This window comes from Dunckerocampus dactyliophorus, chromosome 15 (genome assembly GCF_027744805.1).
Source record: "Dunckerocampus dactyliophorus isolate RoL2022-P2 chromosome 15, RoL_Ddac_1.1, whole genome shotgun sequence".
Lineage (NCBI taxonomy): Eukaryota > Metazoa > Chordata > Actinopteri > Syngnathiformes > Syngnathidae > Dunckerocampus > Dunckerocampus dactyliophorus.
The window spans coordinates 428,774-451,448 of record NC_072833.1 but is presented as its reverse complement, the minus strand read 5'-3'; the positions used below and the strand labels follow the sequence as shown (position 1 = coordinate 451,448).

The 22,675-nt window shown below is 44.5% G+C and overlaps 1 protein-coding gene across 4 annotated transcripts in view; it reads right to left on the bottom strand.

Annotated features, from left to right (window-relative positions):
- The window catches only part of iqsec3a (IQ motif and Sec7 domain ArfGEF 3a), a 67,017-nt gene extending 45,704 nt beyond the window's left edge, over positions 1-21,313 (bottom strand). For all 4 annotated transcript variants that reach the window (XM_054800260.1, XM_054800259.1, XM_054800261.1 and 1 more), the window contains exons 1-2: positions 20,680-21,313; positions 5,824-5,904 (exon numbers count right to left, since the gene is read on the bottom strand). In XM_054800260.1, the coding sequence (XP_054656235.1) occupies positions 5,824-5,904; positions 20,680-21,209 (611 nt within the window). In that variant the 5' untranslated portion in view covers positions 21,210-21,313. The remainder of the gene's footprint in view (positions 1-5,823; positions 5,905-20,679) is intronic.
- Between the last annotated feature and the right edge of the window lie 1,362 nt (positions 21,314-22,675).

Here is a 22,675-nt window from a genome sequence, read left to right as displayed (position 1 = left end):
GGGCTGAATATGCCCTCAAAGGCCTCATTAGCACCCTCTGCTGTCCAGTGCAGTGGCCATTTTAATTTATGTGTTACTGCAGCCTTCAACCAGGACCCCTGAGAGTCCAATAAGATGGCAAACAGCTCTAGATGTAACGCCGTCGGCTATGCCTCCAAAACACAAGCTATTGCGGCATCATCACAATAAGAGTAACTGTGTTTGTTTTCCAGCCCTGCACAAGACAACTAATGAGGCCCTGAGCTGCAATTGGCTTTATTAAAAACAAACACATTATACTGTGTATTATTCAGACATTACATTTTGGCTGTTGGCCTTAGGCACCCCCAGCCATCACTTCAAGTTCAGAAAATTGCAAACTGGTGAAAAAAACTGCAGCCAGCTCAGAGCTAACAAGGACAGTTGAAATGAAGTGTAATGTGCCGGATAGAAATCAACATGCTGACAAACACATTATAACGGGACTGTGTAGCTTGTGGTTAGACGTCCATGCAGTAGACACGCCTCATATGCACATACACAAGTACCTCACGAGAGCCCGACCGATGAATCAACATTGCTGAATATGTAACCGATATATCAACGTTTTTGCTGCGCGGAGATTCTGTCGCTCCGTTCTTGTGTGTCTCTCTTTGCTGCTGCCTGCCTGAGTACCTGGCACCTCCCCCTCATCCACGGACCAGTGAGGTGCCGCTCTTTCTGCCTCACTCACTTGGATGCAGTGGAGAAACGGTGCAAAGAAACTGGAGAAGATCCTAGTTTCTTTCACAAAAGTTTTACAGAGTGTATTACAGCACATCTCTGGGAGATAAACAAAGATGGATGCAACAGTTAATCCACACACAACAGCGGTAACTTCATTGTTCTATCCATTTTCCTCCGCTTATCGGGGTCCGGGTTGCAGAGGCAGCAGTCTCAGGAGGGAAGTCCAGAATTCCCGGTCCCCAGCCACCTCTTCCAGTAGTACTAGGAAGAGACCAAGGCCTTCCCAGGCCAGCTGTGAGACATAATCCCTCCAGCATGTCCTAGGGCTGCCCCGGGGCCTTCTCCCTCACCAGGGAGGTGTCCGGGAGGCATCTGGACGAGATGCCCGATGTTTTATTTTTTTAATCGCCTGTGCATGTCTACTGCCACACAAAAAGAAACACTAACACTATACTGATTACTTATGACACAAAGCAAAATGGCATCAAACGTTGTTTGAGATGTTGTAATAGAGGCTTCTACAGGCAGACTAGGTGAATCCAATCCATTGTGTGTGTGTGACTTTCACATGCAGTCAAAGTGCTGGAATGCCACTTGGCATTGGCGACAGCGCTGCATGCTGCGTATGCTTTGTTTTTCTTTCAATGCTGCACACATGCACACGAGGCCATGTTTGCAGCAAAGTCATCTAAAGATGTTTCCATCAAATCTCCTCTGTAATGAACCCCTCCTCCTCCTCCTTCCTGCTGTTGTTCTTTGCTTCTGCAAGGTTTGTCAAGCAAACCTCAGGGTCAACGTCAATCAACGAGTCGTTAATTAAAAATGACTCCAAGCAACTGCCGCTGACTTGAATAAGAATTGGGGCTAACACGGGCAGCCAGGGGACATTTTCAAACAGCTGAATGAGGAGGGCGCCGCCACCCTCATCTCCTCCGCTGATTGGCTCTGGGACAAATCCGGCTAGCCAATAGGAAAGCGCCAGCAGAAGAGCTGATTTGAAAGGCAAGGACGCCACGGTGGGCACAATCAGTAGGTGTAAATCACATCTGGATTTAAGTGCACACCCGCCCCCGCCGTGCCGTCCCCACTGAGGCCGCTGCGTGGAGGACTGTCGCCAGCGGCCACACGGGGAGGTAAGAGCAGATGTGAAATCACACGGTGAGGAGGTGAGAGCACGTGCCACAGAGGAGGGGAATTGAATTTGCTGCAAGCGTGTGGCCGTCACGCAACATTGTGGCAGGACCTGTGATGGCCCCGCGCAAGAAAGAAAACCAACAAAACTCCAGACCCTTCGTCGTGGAATGCTGTTGGTAGTGCAGCACCCATAACGGATGGGATGGGAATTCAAACGATGCCTTCAATTCAGTGTTGCCAATCAAAAAGCCACAACACTGACAAATCTAACCACTGTTTCTGGTCTTAACTGACCATTTTGGAGACTTCAAGACGGGGGTGTCCAAACCTTTTCCACCGAAGGCCACATGCTGAAAAGTCAAAAGATGCGGGGCCTAACCAACCCAAGACATTTAATATACATATAGAGCTAAAAGTTATATATATATACTGTATGTGTGTGTGTGTATATATATATATATATATATATATATATATATATATATATGTATATGTATATATATATGTATATGTATGTATATATATATACATACATATATACATACATATATATATACATACATATATATACATATATATATACATATATACATATATATGTGTATATATATTTACAAATACTTCAACTTTCTTCTTGTAGTTTTTTTCTCTGAGTGTGACTTTATTCCCATAATATGCAGGCTTTAGTCTCATATTATAACTTTTTCCCAGCCCAATATGCCAAAAACTGCAACTCCATTATTTGTTTTTCTTGATTCTTATTATATTACAACATTACAACAATTGTATGTTTCTAAAATTGTAAAAAATCATAACATTATGACTTTTTTTTCTTAATATGACTTTGGGCTTGTAAAATGACTGTTCTTTCTTCATTTTTGGTCTTTTATTTAGTGTGCTTCTTTTCTTTTATGTAATTAATTTTTTTCATATTTTTTTTGCTGAGGGCCAATAAAAAAAAAACACCGTGGGCCACAAACCCCAACTCTGAGATTAAAGAGCATATGGCTCTTATCCTCATATTCTCTTGTAAAATGACTGTTCTGTTTTCCATTTTTGCTGTTTTATTTAATTTTTTTAAAGCAATTTCATTTTTCAATGTTCTGAGGGCTAATAATTTTAAAAATGGCACAGGCCACCAAGTTACTACTCTTTTTGCCATTTTTACTTGTTATATTCGTTGTTTTTTTAAATGTAATTTAATTTTTTTTTTTTTTTTTAAATGTGCTGAGAGAGGATAAAAAAAATAAAAATGCTATGGACATATGGCCCCCACGCCGCACAAGTTGCTCTTGTCCACATGAAAAAGAGGCTTTCATGTGCATTTTGTCCAATCAGAAGCCTGAAGGAAGCCAGCAAACGTGACTCGGTGGTGCAAATGATCAATATGATGAGATCCTATTACGTAATGGACCACGATGCGTACATTATCCACAAACCAAGGTGTTCTTACGTGCACCTGGAGGTTGTTCTGTTGCTAAATAAGGCTTCAAAACACAAGTTCATGTTCACTTGACATGACGTCCCGTCCCTGTAGTGGCCGTTTAGATTCCACCTCCTCATTAAAGGCAGCGCTTGTCTCTGCTCACTTTACATTCATATGACCTTCTGGCACCCAGGCCAGAATTACTCCACAGTTGAACATCAATGAGTCTGTCGGATTCCGTGTGTGCATGTGATATTTGATGGGTATTTTGGGTATAACACCCCCCCCCCCCCCCGCCCCCACCCCCCCTCAAAGGACAAAATGTTAGCGGTTTCTTAGCCACACCAGTTGTCAGTTAGATCGTAATGCTGCTCACTGCCACTAGAGGGCGTAGTTATGCGGTACCTGTGTAGTACTATGTTTCTTCTAGTAGGGCTGGGCCATATGTGGATAATGTTTATATTTCTTTCAAGCACTATATCAAAACCAAACATCCTGACACGGACGTCCGTCTCACTCCGGGCTCCGTGCTAGATCTGGCGCCATTCTCCACCTCCTAGATCAGTGGTCCCCAACCCCCCTGGTCATTTGGTAAAGGGCCGCACCGAAAGAAAAAATAATTTCCATTACTTCATTTTTTTGATGTTTTATTTTGAAAAGTGGCCGGATTCTCTCTGTTACATCCGTCTCACTTGAGGCATGTCCATTGTGGGTGTGCTAACTTTATCTCATGCCGCACAGATAGACTACTACTGTATTTTTACCATTTTTCTTTCACCTCATATGTGGTATAAATGCTGATACTATGTGGGAATGCATGAAGGTAAGTTTGATGACTTATTGAGTGCTAATGTGCACATTTGTCTCAAGTTAACTCATGCTAGCACTGCCTTTTAGCACACACGTCAAACAGCCATGTCATCATCTCTCTGGAAACACTTGGCAGGAACTTGAACTGGTGGATGGGGGGGGGGTCGCCATTCATTTTGTGCTTTTAATTTGATGTTATTCCTGTCTTAGTTTTACACAATACATCATAAATAAGATACATTACATCGCTATAATGTACGCTGTCTACATTATAGAAGTCTAGACAGTACGCTGTCTAGACTTCAAGAGGGGCTAGCCAAGATAAAATATTTAAAATGATTTGATTTTGATGAAATGATGGCCAATTTGAAATGAACAAACTAAGAATGAAGTTTTTTGTAGTTCTAAATGTAAGGAAGTATTTTTCAGCTGCTGCTGACATTTAAAAATGTCCTCTTTACTTCACGTGTCATTCTTTTGCTATCAGCTGAGGATTTGAGCATCCCTAAAGGTTTGTTATAAAGAAGACTGATGATGATAGTTGACTTTTATTTCAAAAAGGGAATGGACTATTTTATTATAGCCGCTATTTTTCTATAAGATTAGTTTTTTGTTATTTTAATGAAACAACTTCACACACATATGTAAAAACTATGGGGATATACAGTATATGGTACATGGGTATATGAGTTTTGCTCCATATCGCCCAGCCCTAGAATATCAACGATACGGAATCAGGTGGATTTCCTAATGGTATATATGCCAGATGATCAGCTGCTCACACGCACAAATAAGACAAAGAGCTACACTCTAATCACTGTCAAGCAAAAAAAGATGATTTTGCAACATCATTTTTTTCTGTGTGTGTGTCCCCACATGAACACAGATGCATTACATGTGCTCGCTGCTTTCCAGCATGAAAGCCCTTCCATACAGTCCACAATCACATCAATGCATTGGCATTATACACTTCTGGTGTTTGAAACAAACAAACAAACAAAAGAGTCTCACAGTCTGATGTGACCACAGTGGACAGACAAAGGCCCGCATGGCGTGAGTGAGGACGCTGATGGATGAGATGAGGTGGAAGAGGGGGTGGGTGGTGGGGCGGTCATGTGGATGCGATGATGCCGCGTGAAGTCACGGACAACAAGGCGGAACTCAACAATAACACAGCTTTGGGTGTCAAAATACAAAAGAAAAAAAAATGTGACCAGAAAACAACAAAAAAAAAAAGACGCTCTCCGTCTCGGCCCCAGAAGAGTCCTGCTTTGAGGTGGTTTGCTTTAGCATGTTAGCTCCACACACAATGATCTGCAGCTAATGGGGTTGCTTATCTGCTAGCTTTGGCCAGGCGAGATTAAACAATAGAGCAAACCCTTTTGGCTTAATTGCTATCAATGCTCTTTGGACACTTGGATCGTTTACGGTGAGACGGCTCGAGTGGTTTATTTCACTTGAAATGTCCAAGATTTACTGCCTAAATGTTGATTAGCACGCTCCATAGAAGCCACCTGCACAGGTAATAGCTGTGCAAAAGTGACCAATGATCATTTTGGTTTTTGGCTTGACATAAATACGCATTTGAATTTGAACTTTGCCAGACAAAAATATCATTTTACAAACCACTTCAACGGAGATGACGCTACTGGGGTAGTTGTTTCCTTTCAAGCTGTCACCAGCACATACGCTAACTTAGCTACAAATACAGCCTTTTGCAGGTGCGACGCAGCGGCCGACCACCTTACCTGGGGACACAGGCGGATGAGGCCTCCCCCTCTGGGGCGTCCGGGGCCGGGCAGCAGAACTGATGAAGCACGGTTTGGTTGCTACGGGGAAAGAAGAGCAGAAACAGGTTGAGAAACTTTATCCGAGGAGGCAGACGAGACGATGTTGGAGACAAAAAGTGTCTGGATGACGCCGGAAAGAAGGACTGAGTGTTGGTGCTGGGGGGTGGCTGACATCCTTCATCAGTCTAGAGCAGGGGTCCCCAACCAGGCCACTGTTTAAAAGTTCACTGCTCCATCATTTTGGATTCAAGTTGAAAGAAACTATCCAGAACATCCCACAATGGCACTGAAGGTGTTGTTGCTGTAGCAAGTCACTGGATGGCGTGCACTTCTCCTCCAATGTTTTTAATCAAATTAAATATATAAGTCTACGTCTAATTTCAAAATTCAACCCAAATTATGAAGCAGGTCCTTAAACTATGGTTTCATGGATAGGGTTGTTGGTCCGGCACGGTGGATTCAAGTTAAAAGGAACTACACAACTTGCTTCTTCGTCAGATGGCAGCAGCTACTTGAAATATGGTATGCTAATGCCCCAAATCCCTAAGTATTTGAAGTATTTCATTTCCTTTTTTTTTGTTCCATCATTTTGGATTAAAGTTTTATACTTCAGTACCATCTAGTGCTTGAAATGTGAATGACACCTCTCGTGACAACAATGAAACGGTTTCAAAAAATGTTGTCGATAACAGACAACATTCAGACAACAGCTCATCTTCTGCTATGGACAACACAAGATGTGCAGCTGCTGTATTCATGGATCTGACAAAAGCCTTCCATACAATTAACCACAATATCTTAATTTCAGGAGAATACACATCTGGGAGTTTATACACCACGTGTGGAGCACCCCAGGGGTCCATACTGGGACCAAAACTGTTCAATTTGTATATAAACGACATTTGTAAAGTAACAAAGGACTTAAAATTGGTCTTATTCGCGGATGATACTACCGCCTTTTGTTGTGGGGAAAGCACACAAGAACTCATTAAAAAGGATGAAAAGGTCAGATTAGGAACAGAACAGAACAGATTATCCCTGAACATAAGTAAAACTAAAATAATGCTATTTGGAAATAGCAGAAGGGAGATGTACGAGCAAATACAAATACACGGAGTGGACATTGAAAAAGTGGAAGAATATAAATTTCTGGGGATCATAATAGACGAAAAAATGAGTTTGAAATCTCATATTAAAAATATACAACAAAAGGTGGTGAGAAATATTTCAATATTGAATAAAGCAAAATATGTTCTTGACCAAAAATCACTCCACACTCACCCTGTACTGTTCCTTAGTATTAGCATATTTAACGTACTGTGTGGAGATATGGGAAATAATTATAAAAGTAATCTTCACTCACTCACTGTACTGCAAAACAGATGGTGATGATCATTCATAATACCAAGTATAGACAACATACAAACCTTTATTTTTAAAATCACAGATATTAAAATTTGCAGATTTAGTATTCTTTCAAACCGCTAGAATAATGTATAAAGTTAATAACAACTCATTACCCAAAAACCTAATAAAGTATTTCTAAATCAGCGAGGAGAAATATGATCTTAGAGGAAAATTAAACCTAAAACATTTATATGCGAGAACAACGCTGAAAACCCACAGCATTTCCGTGTGTGGAATTAAATTATGGAACGGATTGAGTAAAGAACTCAAACAAAGTACAGAGATGAGCAAATTCATAAACAATACAAACAGTTGGTGTTTGCTAAATACAAGGCAGAAGAGTCTTGATCATCACAATGATGTTCTGTCAGGTTCTGTTTTTTTGGGCGGGGTTTTCGGGGGGGTTTTAAGGGGAAAAAAAACCCTTTTGTTTCTTTATTCATATTTATTATAGATATACAGTCAAACTTGTCTATAGCGGCCACTAGAGGGAGTCTGTAAAAGTGGCCGCTATAGACAGGTGGCCTCTATAGACAGGTTGGCGTCCAGTTTCAATGTTGACCAGTAGAGGAAAAAAAAGAAAAAAAAGGGAAAATAATAATAATAATGTTGACCAGTAGAGGGCACTGCGGACTGCGGATAAAAGTTGTACAGCACTACTAGGCTTGTTATTATCATGGTTCATGGTTTTAATCCTGAACATGCATGAGTCAAACAGTAGCACATCACATAGTACAATTCACAGTTTTGCATGTCCAAAAAGGAGTAGGAAGAAGCAAAGCTTATTTAATCCTACCCCTCATCAGTTTCACATCAGTTGCAATACATTTATTCACCTCTTGTTCTTCCAAGTGTACTTTGTAGGTCTACATGACAATGTAGTGCAATCATAGCCAAGGTTTTTACTTACTAAAAGGAAGCTAGAGGCTTAATAATAACTGATAGAATATATCCACCACCCACAGAACAAAGCTGTGCTAGTAATGTCTTACGCTTGTTTTTTATATTTTACTTTTTATACGGCAGAGTGTCATTACAGCTTTAGTTCATCAGGAAGTGACGGGAAGTGACGGTGGGCGTCCCGAGCAGGAGAGCTAGGCTCAGTGCTAGCTGTGAGTTTGGAGAGAGTTGGGAAGTGTGTTTATGTTGGCGTGGATGTAAAGTCCTGCAGTGTTCTCCGCTGTTAATAAAGCCATTAAAGTGCATCGGCGACGTGAGTCTCTCCTTCCCCACAACAAGCGGCATTACAGTATTGACCAGTGCACACCAGGAAATAAACGGTGTCATTTCTTACAGGCATTGGCTGGACAGCTATGTAGTGGGGCTTGTTTAACCTTTGCCTTGTGGGCAAGCACGAAGGAGAGACGATGCTGAGAGATGTGTGTGTGTTCTGAGCTGCTGTCTGGTGGCCGCGTTCAAGAAATAAAGTTGGCAGAAGCAACAGGAGAAGTTTCCTTCTTTGCTTCGGAGCTGAATAACACTGACAAGTTAACAGACTAGTAGCGAACGGAAAAGAAGACGGCTTTGTTTGTGTGGAATACAGAAGATGAGGACTTTGATGGATTTGTGGATGAGGATTGATGAAAAATAACATGAGTACATTCTAAAATACTTCAATTAAGTACAACCGAATTCATTTTTGCTCCCGCTGCCGCATGCATGCTAGCGTAAGTTTTTTTTATTGTAGCGTCGCTGGGAGCACGTCCTGTTCCCAGCATACTTTGCGGTAATGTTTTGGTGCAAATGCTCTTAAAGTTACATGTTTGACCAGGAAATAGCAAGCTCAAAAGAAGACGGCTTTTTTATGTGGAACAACTGACAGTTTGTGTGGATCTTGTGAATGATTGTGACTGAGCTAGGACTCAGTAATTAAAGTCTACACACGACGCCGTCATTGATTGAAAAACAAAACTTTTTCGTGCATGAAGCTTCTACTTGAGTTGGTAATTTGGCCGCTATATGCGGTCAGATATTGACCAAGGGAGACAAAATGGGTGGCCGCTGGCCGCGTTGGACAGGTGACTGCTATACACAGGGTCTATAGCATGTACATTTGCTGGGGGGGATTTTTCAGTGGCTGCTATAGGCAGGTGGCCGTTCTATAAAGGTGGCCGCTAAGACAGGTTTGACTGTATATATATATATATATATATATATATATATATATATATATATATATATATATATATATATATATATACACATACATATATATACATACATACATACATATATATATATACCTACATACATATACATACATACACATACATATATATATACATACATACATACATATATACATACATACATATATATACATACATACATACATATATATACATACATACATATATATATACATACATACAGTATATATACATACATACAGTATATATACATACATATATATATATATACATACATATATACATACATATATACATACATACATATATATACATACATACATATACATACATACATATATATACATACATACTGTACATATATATATATACACATTTTTTGGGGGGGTCTTACTGTTATCTATTATGTATTATTCTGATTATCATAGAAAACATGACATGGAATGCAGGAAGTGAACAACATGTACTGTACTAGATGTAGAATGGATGGGGGGTAGGATTAAATAAGCTTTGCTTCTTCCTACTCCTTTTGGACATGTGCAACTGTGAAAGAATGATTCATGAGATGTATTCCATTGTAACCTTCATGTTCAAATAAACTAATACCAAAACAAACCAAACATGGATTATTGTAGCACCGTTATTGACCAGCGGTGATGGGCCCAACTGTGAGGTCTGGACAGCACCTCTTTCAACCCACGCACTCCAGTCACCGCTGGTCTCTAAATACGTACAGCTGGAACATCTGGAATTGTCTACACTGAGTGGAATATATTTGTTAACGACTGGGCTGCCAACCGATGTGACGCCAACAATGGCGGGTCGTTCATTTCGCCACATTTGGGGAGACATCAAAAGAGAATGAACTCCCTTTTACCTTTAAAGCACTGAAGCGTCTGTTAGCATCATCCATCCTCCCAATTTCTGCATGCTAAATATGCATCAGTGCATCACACTGCACAAATTCATTCCCTTTCCTGTCTCCATTTGAACTCCCACCCCCTGCTTCCTCCAAACTGGCTAATTCCGTCCTCTTTCAGCTCGTCCACGGCCTTGTTTGCAGGGGAGGGTGAATGGTGTCGGGGTCCAATCTGCACAGCGCTGTGAAGTTGTAAACTCTCATCACTAATGTGTTTGCGACTGTCAATAGCCTCTGCTGATGAGCAAAATGGACCCCTAAAAGGTCAAAGACGAGAACAAGGACGCACTGTGGTTGCTGGCTGCCATATTTGAGTCTACTGCTGAAAAGGCAATTAGCCCGCTTATTATACACCAATGAAAACGTTATCACACGTCTGCAAGACTAATTTCATCTTGCTGCTTTTTTGCGTGCATTACGTCAATACGGCTAAAAGCACTGCTTAATCAGTGAGGGCACTTCAAATGTTTTAGAGTGAAGCTTCACTTCCATCACTCAGTCTAGCCTAAAGGGCAGCACACACACGTACACACACGCAGAAAGACAGACATATTTTTAAAAAAAGCTCCTTGAAAGGTTTACGTCAGCAGCAGGGAGACTCCCAAGAGACTTACAGCTTGCTTTAAAAAAAACAAAAACCTTACAGCTTGCTTTCTGCAAGAAGCTGATGGACAAATACCACTTTTCCCACGAGGAACCACAAAGCAGCAAGAACATGTATTTGACGTCCTAAAAAAAGAAGAAAAAGACAGCTGGGAGGGGAGAAATACACTGTCTGGGCTCAAGGTCGTTACTGTCATACTAAACCATCAGGACATTTCATTAGGTACACCTGTACTATCTTCTGGGTGTTGCTCGATCCAACTGCAGATTTTATTGAGCTAAATGAAACGAACATACTACATCAACATCTCCATTCACTCTTGGGCAAAATATGACTGGAAATGCGATGTGAATGCATGTTCATACGGGTTGTTTTATGAACTGTGATTAAACACCCAAGCTACACACTATGGACGATTAACATTAGCAGCTAGCTAGCTCGCTAGCTCGAGAAATAGCCACAAACTCCTCCATATATATAAGTGAATATCAATTTCTGACAGTAAAAAAATAACAACGGTAATATTATTGTAACATAATATATATATAAATATATTTACAACATTGAAGTAAAGTAAGACTTATAACTCTTGATGAGACTAAATACCTGGCGATGCAGCTGTCGTATGCATTGCTTCCCACGAGTGATGTGTCGGTCGCGAACGAATCGGCTCTAAGAGACGGCTCTTTAAAATGAACGGCAGGAGCCGATAGTTTTTTCCTCGTCTTTTTTTCTGTTAAAGGCGAATGTCGTCTATTTTGAAAAATATCACATAATAATATATTTTTGTAGCTGCTCATTGAGGTGGAAATAAATCAATTTAAATGATAAACATTTCATATCATGTATTTTTTACATTACTAATTCATTTTACACAATACACATCATTTGGTCATAAATACATTCAAAAACAAAAAAAAAAACAAAATCTGAGGAGCCACTTGGGAGCTGCAAGAGCCGACTCTTTTTAGTGAGCCGAGCCAAAAAAACTGGCTCTCTAAAAAGAGCCTAAATTTGTTTCACTATTACTAATCAATCCACGCACTATTCATCAACAACCTTATTCAACTGAAAATTAATCCAAACCAACGGCTGCATCCTAAAAGTACACACTTATTTTCTTACACTGCATGTTTTGTTTTTTGGTTGCATCAAGTTTAGAAGTCATATCTCTCAGCAAAAAATGTCTTCACCCTCAACATCAGACAGCATACACTCCTTGCCGACTTCAAAGTGTTTCCTCCCGAAAGAAAATAAAAAGCCTTCTTTAGAGAGAAGAGAAGCACAAGTGGAAAACAACCGATCTTGCGCCTGACATCTCAGGTATTATTATGTATCTGTGTCCATGCAGGCAAGAAGGGTGTTGTTGAGTTTAAAGGTTGTGAGCAGCTAGCAGGAAAACAAAAAACACTCTGTGGGGACGACAATTCCCACAGTTTTCGTGGCATCTCCAGCGAGGCGCTAGGCATTTGTAGCAGCGACATGGCGCTACGAGACTAGCACCCCATCTGCAATGGCGGTGGACCAGGGTGTCGTGCTGATGTTGGCTATCAAACTGACACCGCAAAATGCCTCGTGGCACATGAGCGACAGCGCGGTTTTCAGCGCTCCCCGCAAATGCAAAGAAAGAGTATTGACGCCACAGTCAGAACACTGAGCTAATTAGTAGCATCCTCGCTTTGTTTCTCTTGTGCACAATCCAATAAATCACTGCAAAGCTTGCTCGAGTGCGTCCAGGAGCCAGGAAGCCGCATCGGCCGGCGCCCAGAGGTAGACGATAGGCAGCGTTGCACTCATTGGCGGACTTAACCACACCTGACGTTTCCTCAGGCCAGTGGCTCCAGTACAGCACAAACAATGTGCAGTGTGCATGTCAGCTGACAACAGCACACAGGCCCTACTCAGCTAAAATGACTATTTAGCCCAGTTTCCCGTAAAGCAGTGGCCCCCAACCTTTATGAGCCCACGGACCAGCTTGTTCCTGTCAAAGAGGGAGAGAGAGAGCTGTGCTCAGACCTCGTAGTAAACGATGGCGCTCACAGTAAATACTGAGCCTGGAGTTTGCTTGCGATCAGCACCCAAAATCCAGCCTCACTCAAGGAATAGGATGAGCAACAGCGCCCTCAACGCCTTTGTGGAAAGATCTCAAAGGCTCTTTTCAGCCTTCATCCAAAATGACGGAGCAAAGAACGTGGCACCATGCACATACAACACGCAAGGGACTGGCTGCGTCAACATGCCTGCAAGCGATGAAACCATACAGTATTTACGGAAAGTTCCCCATAGTTCTTTTCAATAAAGAACTTCATTGTTCTAGTTAGAAAGTTAAACAATCCACAACAAACTTCTCCACAAAACCACAGCTGCTTTCTAATGTGGGTTGAATTTTGAATTTCCATTTAATTTGCAATAAAATCAAGTGTAAGTGAGGGGGGCTCCAGACGTAGATGTGCGTGTTTTTACTGTCAAGTTTGCTGCTGGAGTGGTCAGCAGCCAAAACCCAGTCTTCCACAAGTCATCGATGTCATCAGCAGCACTGAGGAAAGTTCTCAATAGTTCCTTTGAACTTGAACACACCAGACAAGGGAACTAGCAAGCCATGAAAGCATATCTGAAGTGGCTGCTGTCATCATTTGGGCAGAATGAGGCATTCCTGTCCTCACTGGCCTTGGACGTTTACTCCGCAGCCACAGTTTGGCTCTTCAAGTGCACCCCCGCCAGTAGTGGTTGCGTGTGCGGCCAACTTGTCGCTCCCCCCGTCGAGGAACGGAATATTATTCCTCTGTTGGTATAGCCGAGCGTCTCAGCCTGCATGGTGCAAACCAACCAAGTCGTCCGAGGGATTTCAGCGCTAAGCTTCACAGGGAGTGACATCTCAGCGACAGATGGAAGAACACTTTCCCCCATCCCATTCGATGAACATTGTTCCTCCTTCCATAGAACAGTCGCTTCACTGCGAGTCACGACATTTTCCAGCTGCGCATTAATACGGGATCACCTCCCCCTCCCCCACCCACACCCTCCTCCATCCACAATTCACCCGCCAGCTCCGTCAGCACTGGAGAGAAATGAAGCAATTTAAAAGCACCCAAATGTGATATCGTGTGATTCAGATCCCAGCAGCTGCAGTGGCGAGTCACCCTGTCATGACCACGCAGGAGGACGTGATTCCCATTCCGGGGGGGAGGACCAGATAACAGCAGAGGTTTGCAGAAATGAACGTTTGACCTTTGGAGTGCTGAGAAGGCGAAGAGAGAGGGAATATAGATTGGACTGCTGGTCTCATCTATCACCTACCGATCTATCTCAGTCCCTCCCACTTGTGTTTTTTGACGGGAAAAAGCAAAAAGGTATTGATTTTTCCACACAAGATGCCGTTAAGACGCGTTAAGACATCCAGTTCACACACAGAGAAAGAATGCTAACACCAGCTGTAGTGGGCTGCCTTTTTTGGAAGTGTGGTAAAACGCACCCCTGCTGTGCTGCTACTACTTCTCTGACAAATACATGACGTTCCTCACACAGCTTTCTGCACTCTGCAAAGCACGACAGCTTTAAGGTGCCTGGCCGAATCACCCCAAGCAAGATGGGTTGAAAAACATGGCTGCCATCATCTTTGCAGGGCAGGGGCGGGACTAATTGCAACCGAGCGGCCATACGTCATTTATCACTTGTCCAATGGTTGTGCAACTCATCTGTGATATCTGGGATTCTCAGTTGGTGGGAAGTCAAACACAACCCATGTCTAACCCATGCTAATGCTAATGGTTTAATGGTTTCATTACACTGGAGTACATCACATAGTACAGGTCACACTTCCACACGTCCACACGTCCAAAAAGGAGTTTGTTTAATCCTACCATCAGTTGCAATTCATTCGTTCACCTCCTGTATTCCAAATGTAGTGTTTGCCAACAGTGAAGACAACATAACATAACAATGTGGTGCCATGACAGTCAAGGTATGTACTGGACTTGCGGTCAAGAACTGACATAGCAGACTTAAAGATCACAACACGTAGATCGTATCTGATAAAAGGGTTAATAGTCCAGAGAAACAGTTGGATAATGAGTGAGTGCAGACAATGAAGGGGTGGTCAGTGTAAGCCTGATGAGGCTTAGCGTTGAGTGTATCTTCCTTCTTCTTTATAAACATCAGCTGCTTGGACTGTTTCTTAAAATGGCTCATTTGTTTGCGTTCCTTGCTCAATCCCTTCCACAAGCTAAGAGGCTGAAGGATTTTAGCGTTGATGAACTGTTGAACTGTTTTAGCTTTCTGGGCAGCAGGTTATTATTTGCTTTATGCATCATCACCAGAAACCAATTCAGCGGTACTTGCAAGTCTTTGTGACTCAAGTCCATATCTCTGCTACAGTATTAGCTCCCGCAGTGCTAATACGGTGCATGCACCACAAGCATCATAGTACAGGAAGTACATCTCTGGGGTTGTGATGCACATGGCCTACAGTTAGCCCATGTAACATGACTCATAGACTCTAGGCCCGTCACAGCGAGGCCGCGAGCACTCACTTGCTTCCTCAAGGACACGAGCGAGAACAGGCCCGGGCCGACAAGCTGACATGCAAGCGGAGGGGGCGGGGTGAGGGCACCGAGGGAGCGGGACAACATGTCGGCTGCGGGGGGGCGCGTGTGCATTAGTGAGTGTTTTGTCTTGTAAGAGCAAGGGCTTCATATATCTGGGTAAGAGGGGAGAACCACCTGGGGGCTATGTGAGAAGAGCGAGATTTCCACCTCAGGCAATTGTGGCCTAGGAAGCGCACACACACACACACACACACACACACACACACACACACACACACACGCTTGACTACACAAACACATCTCTACTCCAAGGAATGGCCTTCTTCCCAGCACCCAAATGTCACAATTCCTCACTTGCCAGCCAAGCTTTATCCATCCAGCCTTGAAAGCACTTGTCCTCATTTGGGTCACGGGTGGGATGGAGCCTATCCCAGCAGCAGGGTGCACCCTGGACTGGTTGCCAGTCAACACACAACCATTCACACCTACGAGCTATTTTTCTATGGCATGAATGCACCTGGTCCAACGATGATGACGCTCTGCTATCCCCTCATGGAAGAAGGTGGCGTCCTGATCCCCTAAAAACTCCTCCACAGCACGCACGACCTCCTCATTGTTTCCAAAATGGCCCCCACGTAGGTGTGCTTTTAGTTCAGGAAACAGGTTAGGTTTAGGGGTTGGATTAGTAATTGAAGCAGTGGAGTAGTCATGGCTGCTGCAGCGACTGCTGCAACTTGTGCAGTGTGAACAGGTGCGTTGGCCTGAAGCAAGAGCACACCTGCCCTCTGCTTCCCTCTGCGTTACGTCTTGATAGATTCCCTCAACTGTGTTAGTTCTGAAGCGTAGTACTGTCATGATTAGACCTTCTGAATCCCAGAACAGAACAGAACGGAAGCCATGACCTTGCCAATGGACGCCGTCTGCTGAAACATCTTTGGGGTGGCCAGTCAGTCTTCCACTGCTTGCTTTGAAGTTTCAACTCGGGTTGGAAGTGGTGAACCCATGCTTCACCATGCATCACCATGTTACACCATGTTTCACCATGTTACACCATGTTTCACCATGTTTCACCATGCTTCACCAAGCTACACCAAGCTACACCATGCTTCACCATGTTTCACAATGCTTCACCATGCTTCACCAAGCTACACCATGCATCACCATGTTACACTATGTTACACCATGTTTCACCATGCATCACCATGTTACACCATGCTTCACCATGTTACACCATGTTTCACCATGCTTCACCATGCTTCACCATGTTACACCATGTTTCACTATGCTTCACCATGTCTCACCATGCTTCACCATGCATCACCATGCTTCACCACGCTTCACCATGCTTCACCATGCTTCACCATGTTACACCATGTTTCACTATGCTTCACCATGTCTCACCATGCTTCACCATGCATCACCATGCTTCACCATGTTTCACCATGCTTCACCATGTTTCACCATGTTACACCATGCTTCACCACGCTTCACCATGTTTCACCATGCTTCACCATGTTTCACTATGCTTCACCATGCTTCACCATGCTTCACCATGTTACACCATGTTTCACTATGCTTCACCATGTCTCACCATGCTTCACCATGCATCACCATGCTTCACCACGCTTCACCATGCTTCACCATGCTTCACCATGTTACACCATGTTTCACTATGCTTCACCATGTCTCACCATGCTTCACCATGCATCACCATGCTTCACCATGTTTCACCATGCTTCACCATGTTTCACCATGTTACACCATGCTTCACCACGCTTCACCATGTTTCACCATGCTTCACCATGTTTCACTATGCTTCACCATGTTTCACCATGCTTCACCATGTTTCACCATGTTTCACCATGCTTCACCATGTTTCACCATGCTTCACCATGTATCTTTTGCAGATAGTGTTCCCTCGTTGATCGTGGGGGATAGGTTCCCAAAATAGCCCGCAATAAGTGAAATCCGCAAAGTAGCCAAGTGTATTTGTTTGCAATGGTTGTAATGTTTTAAGGCTGTAAAAGTCCTCACGACACACTTCATACAGACAAGCATTTTCTCACATTTTAAACACTCTTAAAGTTCAAATTTCCTTCGAATTTTTATGATCAATCTACTAGGCTGGACACAATCAATTATGAACGGACTCATGCGTATTTCACTCCCCTGGCCGTGGTTTGTCCTGGCGCCGTTTGGATGTCATGTTTTTGTGTGCTTGTTGAAACTCGTCCTACTCCTTGAACCGAATGTTCCTTTAGCGGCTTAGCTTCTTCTTCTATTGTTTACTGGCCGTTAGCAAGCAGCTCATGCAGGTAGCTAGCAGCGGCAAGAAGGAGATGGCTTGGCAATGATCTACAGTCAATCACAATGGGGGGTTCTGTCTTAGCCAATAAGGACTGTTGTGGCTCAATATTTAGCTTGCTATTGTCTACTGTGGGTTCCTCACGTGCTGGTTCAGGCAGCAAACCCAAAGTGATACAGGTGGAACTCTCACATGAGTATACAGCACCCTCTACTGGTAGCAGTAGTAAATACAACAACACACACATACAACAGAGCACCCATAGATGGCGCTAGTGCACCACAAGGACGTACAAAACAATACTGTTAAAAAAACATGCAAAATTGCAGTTAAAAAAATCCACGAAACAGCGAATCCGTGTAAGGTGAACCGCGATGTAGCGAGGGAACACTGCACTTTATGAATGATCCAACATCTGTTTTGTTCATCTTCAGATTTGTCACACACGCCTCACCTCCACCTGTCCGTCACTCACCAAAACACAAAGGAAGTCTCTATTAGCTTTTCTGGTTTCGTAAGACGTGCGAGTGTGTTAGCGCAATACAAATGTTTACCTCGCAACGTTTTTGACGCGCGTATGGACAATTTGGAGGCTATCCACGTGGAAACCTTTTTAAGTATTTTATGGTTCCAGCCTCTCATCCACACGGGAACGGCGTTTTGGGTGTCCTGAAACGGCTTCCAAAGTGGGGAAGTCTGAAAAGGCTGACTTGTCGCTGCCGTGTAGACAGGCAATACAAGAACGATGACGTCACGGCCCACCGCCGCCTCGTCGCCGTCACGTGACCAGAAGTGAGCTGTGACGATAAAGCAACGTAATCTGTGAATATTTGGACGACATGACTCACCGCAGTCGACATTCTCCTCATGTTTCGTTGTCTTATTCTCCATGATGACTGGTATAAGTAGTTCCGCTTCCATGTCTTTCTTCTTCTATGGTTTGGTGTGTCATGTGCTTTGTTCACAGCGCCACACGTAGGCGTGCCTCGTGTATTACATGGTTTCACTCTGGGAGTCGCTGGACGACACTTTTTTCCAACCCGGCCAACAAAAAAAATCTCAGGAAGGTTCCCGTGTGGATGGGGCCTTAGAGCCTACAGTTGGCCCGGAGTGGGGGTGTGCGAGGCAGGGAGTACCTGGAATGTTAGTGCAGACCTGCAAGGTCTGCCAACATGTACACATGTATCTTACTCAACATGCAATCTGACTCTTCAACACGCTCATACGCTTCACTGCTCTGCGTTTGCTTGCATTTTCCTGCTTCCAGTTTGGAGTTCAGTCTGTACAGTACACACAAATAAATGGAATATTTCACATCGGGGGGGTGCTTGAAAACATATCTGCCCCCTAAGGGGGCATGGCAGCAAATACCCGAGAACCACTGAGTTAGCCGAACGTGTGCTTCTGAACATGGAGCACAGAGATGTTCCAACCAAGATTCAAACTCGGCTCTCCAGACCGTGAGGCTAGCTTGTGTGGGCTCCAGCCAAGGCTCCATCCCAGTCAAACGAGCTTCCACACCCCATTAGCATGGCAACGAGAAAGGTGTGACGCACGAGAGCATTTCATTTTTCATTTACAGCCTCGCAAATAGATTCCCTGCTACCCCCCCCTTTTTTTTTTTTAATCAAGCAAATGAGTGAAGCGCTGGGATCCCGGTGATGAGAAGACATGCGTCCCGGACCGTCCTGAGGATTGATGTCAGGGAAGAGGGGAGGGAATGTTTGAGGCGTCCATCAAAATCCACTCCGAGCTTCCATTGCCACGACAGGACCTGCGACATGACATGTTGTGCTCAAGCCTTGTTGGAAGCTGACAGGCTGATGTGTCTTCTCCCAAATGGATGGTGTCCTCCAAAAGCCTCGCTAACCTTCTCGCATACGTCCCAGGCCACCATTGGTGTTTGCCTCAATTACATCACGCAAAGTTCATCCAGCCACGGCGCATCACTGCCATGATTTGGCTAATCGTCACTTCCTGCCTCTTCCTGCTTCCACAGCTACGACTCGCCATGAGTCAGTGTGGATCACATGGAACAATGCAGCTGAGGGGGAACAGATGGAGCGGCGCGGCTGACCTTGAGTGGCGGCGGGCAAAGAGCATGAGAGTGGATTTAACTGGCAGGGACTGGCATCGGGACGTGGAGGTTTTGCAGAATTGCCGCTAACTCATTCCGTTTCCAATTCTGTGTGTCTGTCCCGTTAAATGAGCACCAGCAGCAAAGCTTATTGCTGCTGCTCTTTTCTGTTACTGCTTTGTGCTCTCTTCATCCGCTTCCACGCATTTCCTAAACACCTCCCAACAAGCACTGCAGCAAGGTTGCTCTTTCCTCATCTTGTCTGTCCCCACGTGCCCCAACCAGGTTCCTCAACCACGTGCCCCAACCAGGTTCCCCAACCAGGTGTAAAATGATGCCACGGTCATTTCAATATCTTTGCCAAAGAGCACATTTTGCGAGGGTACCCACAATACAAACCAACTAATATCATTCAAACGTGTATTTGCTGTTGTATCATAAAAATAAACTATATCATCTGCACAAAAATGTGTTGTAATCATTTCACTAATTTACTAAACTACCTGAAAAAAATCCAGTCAGGTTCCAAAAAATAAATATCCATTAAGCCCCAGATTGATTCAGATGCGTGGGGGGGTACTGTGTGAACAGTGCAATCATACAGATTACCTGTGACGGAAATGGAGCGATACATGGCGTCGTCCCTGGATGGATATCTGCACATGCCGCTTCGTCCTCCTGCTACAGCAGCGCCATCAGCACGTAGGGGCTCACATGTGGGTGCGTGTGGCACACATGTGCAGAACGAACCGGCATCCATGGGCATGATGCCGTTGAACATGACACACACGATATAGAATGTACTCACTCTGCTTTCCTGGCCAGTCCAACCGAGCGGCACAGCGTGGTGGGGGTCTGCGGGACCAGCGACTTGCAGCAGGGGCTCCTCTTGCCCTCCTCTGTGGGGTCCGGACTGGCTTGGCTGGCGTGGGGGGACTGTGGCGAGGTGGGCACCAGCTGGAGCTGCTGCGGGTGGTGGGGTGCCGGAGCAGGAGGGGTAGGATGCTGCTGCTGCTGGTGATGATGATGATGCTGATGCTGAGGATGCTGCGCCTGCTGGCCGGCGTGTGCCGCAGCCTTGGTGCCGCCGCTCTGGTGGTGCTGATGCGGGTGGGCGTGCGCCTGTGAAGCCGGCGGGTGGTGGTGCTGGTGCTGCTGCACGTACTGATGGGGGTCCCGCAGCTGCCTGTTCTCGCCGATCAGGTCCTCCACCTTCCGCTCGAGCTCGTCGATGCGCTGCCGCTGCGTCTGGATCAGGCTCTGCTGGTTCTGCACGATGGTGGTGAGCTCCTTCAGGTACAAGACGGCTTTCATCGGGTTGTCCAGAAGGCTCTCCATCACTGAGGGGAAGATGCGGTCGCGTTCCCGGCTCTCTGTTCGGCTGAGGACCGTCGACTGGGGAGGCAAATCCGGGATGACGCTTGTGACGCTCCGCTGCGTTTGTGTAGTCTCTCTCTCTCTCTCTCTAACATGGTGCTGATGCAAGGAAGGTGGGGGTGGGAGTGTCAGCAACGGTGGAGTGAGGGGGCGTGGCCATTGTGGGCACTGACGTCATTACGTGGGCACGGTGGAACTGCATTGTGGGGATTATCTTTGACTTCATTCAATTCAAAGACATTATTCGGGCGGGGGGGGGGTTGACCAATCAGCTCCTTGAGTGCATAAGTGCATTTCATTGACCTTTAACCTGCATCACCTAACACTAACAATAAGTCCTAATAATGTTAAATAAGGACACCACGTCATATTCCATGAAACTGGATGTCAGTTTGGATAGGGGGCTATTATTTTATTCCAAAAATAACATACTGTTAGAAACCCCCCCGTTTTTCAATGTTTAATGCGAGCGGCAATTTGTCCCACTTTGTCCTCGAACGCTCCATGTAAGTTGGTCCCGCTGCACACATAGACTACTATACTGTATTCTCAGCCTTCCTCCTTCACCTCATATTTGCCCCCAAATGCTGATACTACAATCAGATCTGATGACCTTGGTGAATGCTAATGTGCACATTTATGGTGCACAACCTCTCTGGAAAACAAGTCCAGGCTGGTACTGGTGGACGGTGGCTCTGTATTCATTTAGTGCTTTTAATTTGATGCTGTTCCTGTTCCTGTCATGTTTTACACAACATATCATGAATAAGATCAATTAGATGGCTAGAATGTTTTGCTGATGTATTGAAAGTCTTTCCAAGCTAGCGTGCTGCTAATGCTATTTGGATCCACGCTCATCTTCAGTCATCGTTTGAGCGGGAGCCCAGGCTCTCGCGTTGTTCGAGAGACTCACCGTCAACCGGTACGTCTTCACGGCCAATCTAAGCATTGATGGCTGATTCTTATCCATCCATCTCTCGCTTGTCAAAGCGGATGTCCGGTCCCATTGGTTTATCCTTCACAGCGCTAGCAATACCCCATCCGACCATTTTCATTATCCTCACTAGCAGCCTGTCCCAGAGGACTTATGGGTGAGAGGCGGGGTACACCCTGGACAGGTGGCCACCAATGGCAGGGCTCATGTAGACAAATGTGGGAGGAAAGCCACGCACGCATGAGAACATGCAAACTCCACACAGACATTTGAACCCAGGTCTTCCAGATCTCCTGACTGTGTGGTCACCATGCTAGCCATTAGTGGTTAGCATGTTGCTAGCAATAAAACATGTATTTATGATGATTGTTTTATTTAGTTGCAGTTCTTTGATGTGCTTTCCGGTGACTTATTGATCCTCTTCAGTTGTTGGCACGGTTTCCTGAAAGCCCCCATGGATGGAAAGTTGTGCAAGCCACGGAAATGCCTGAAA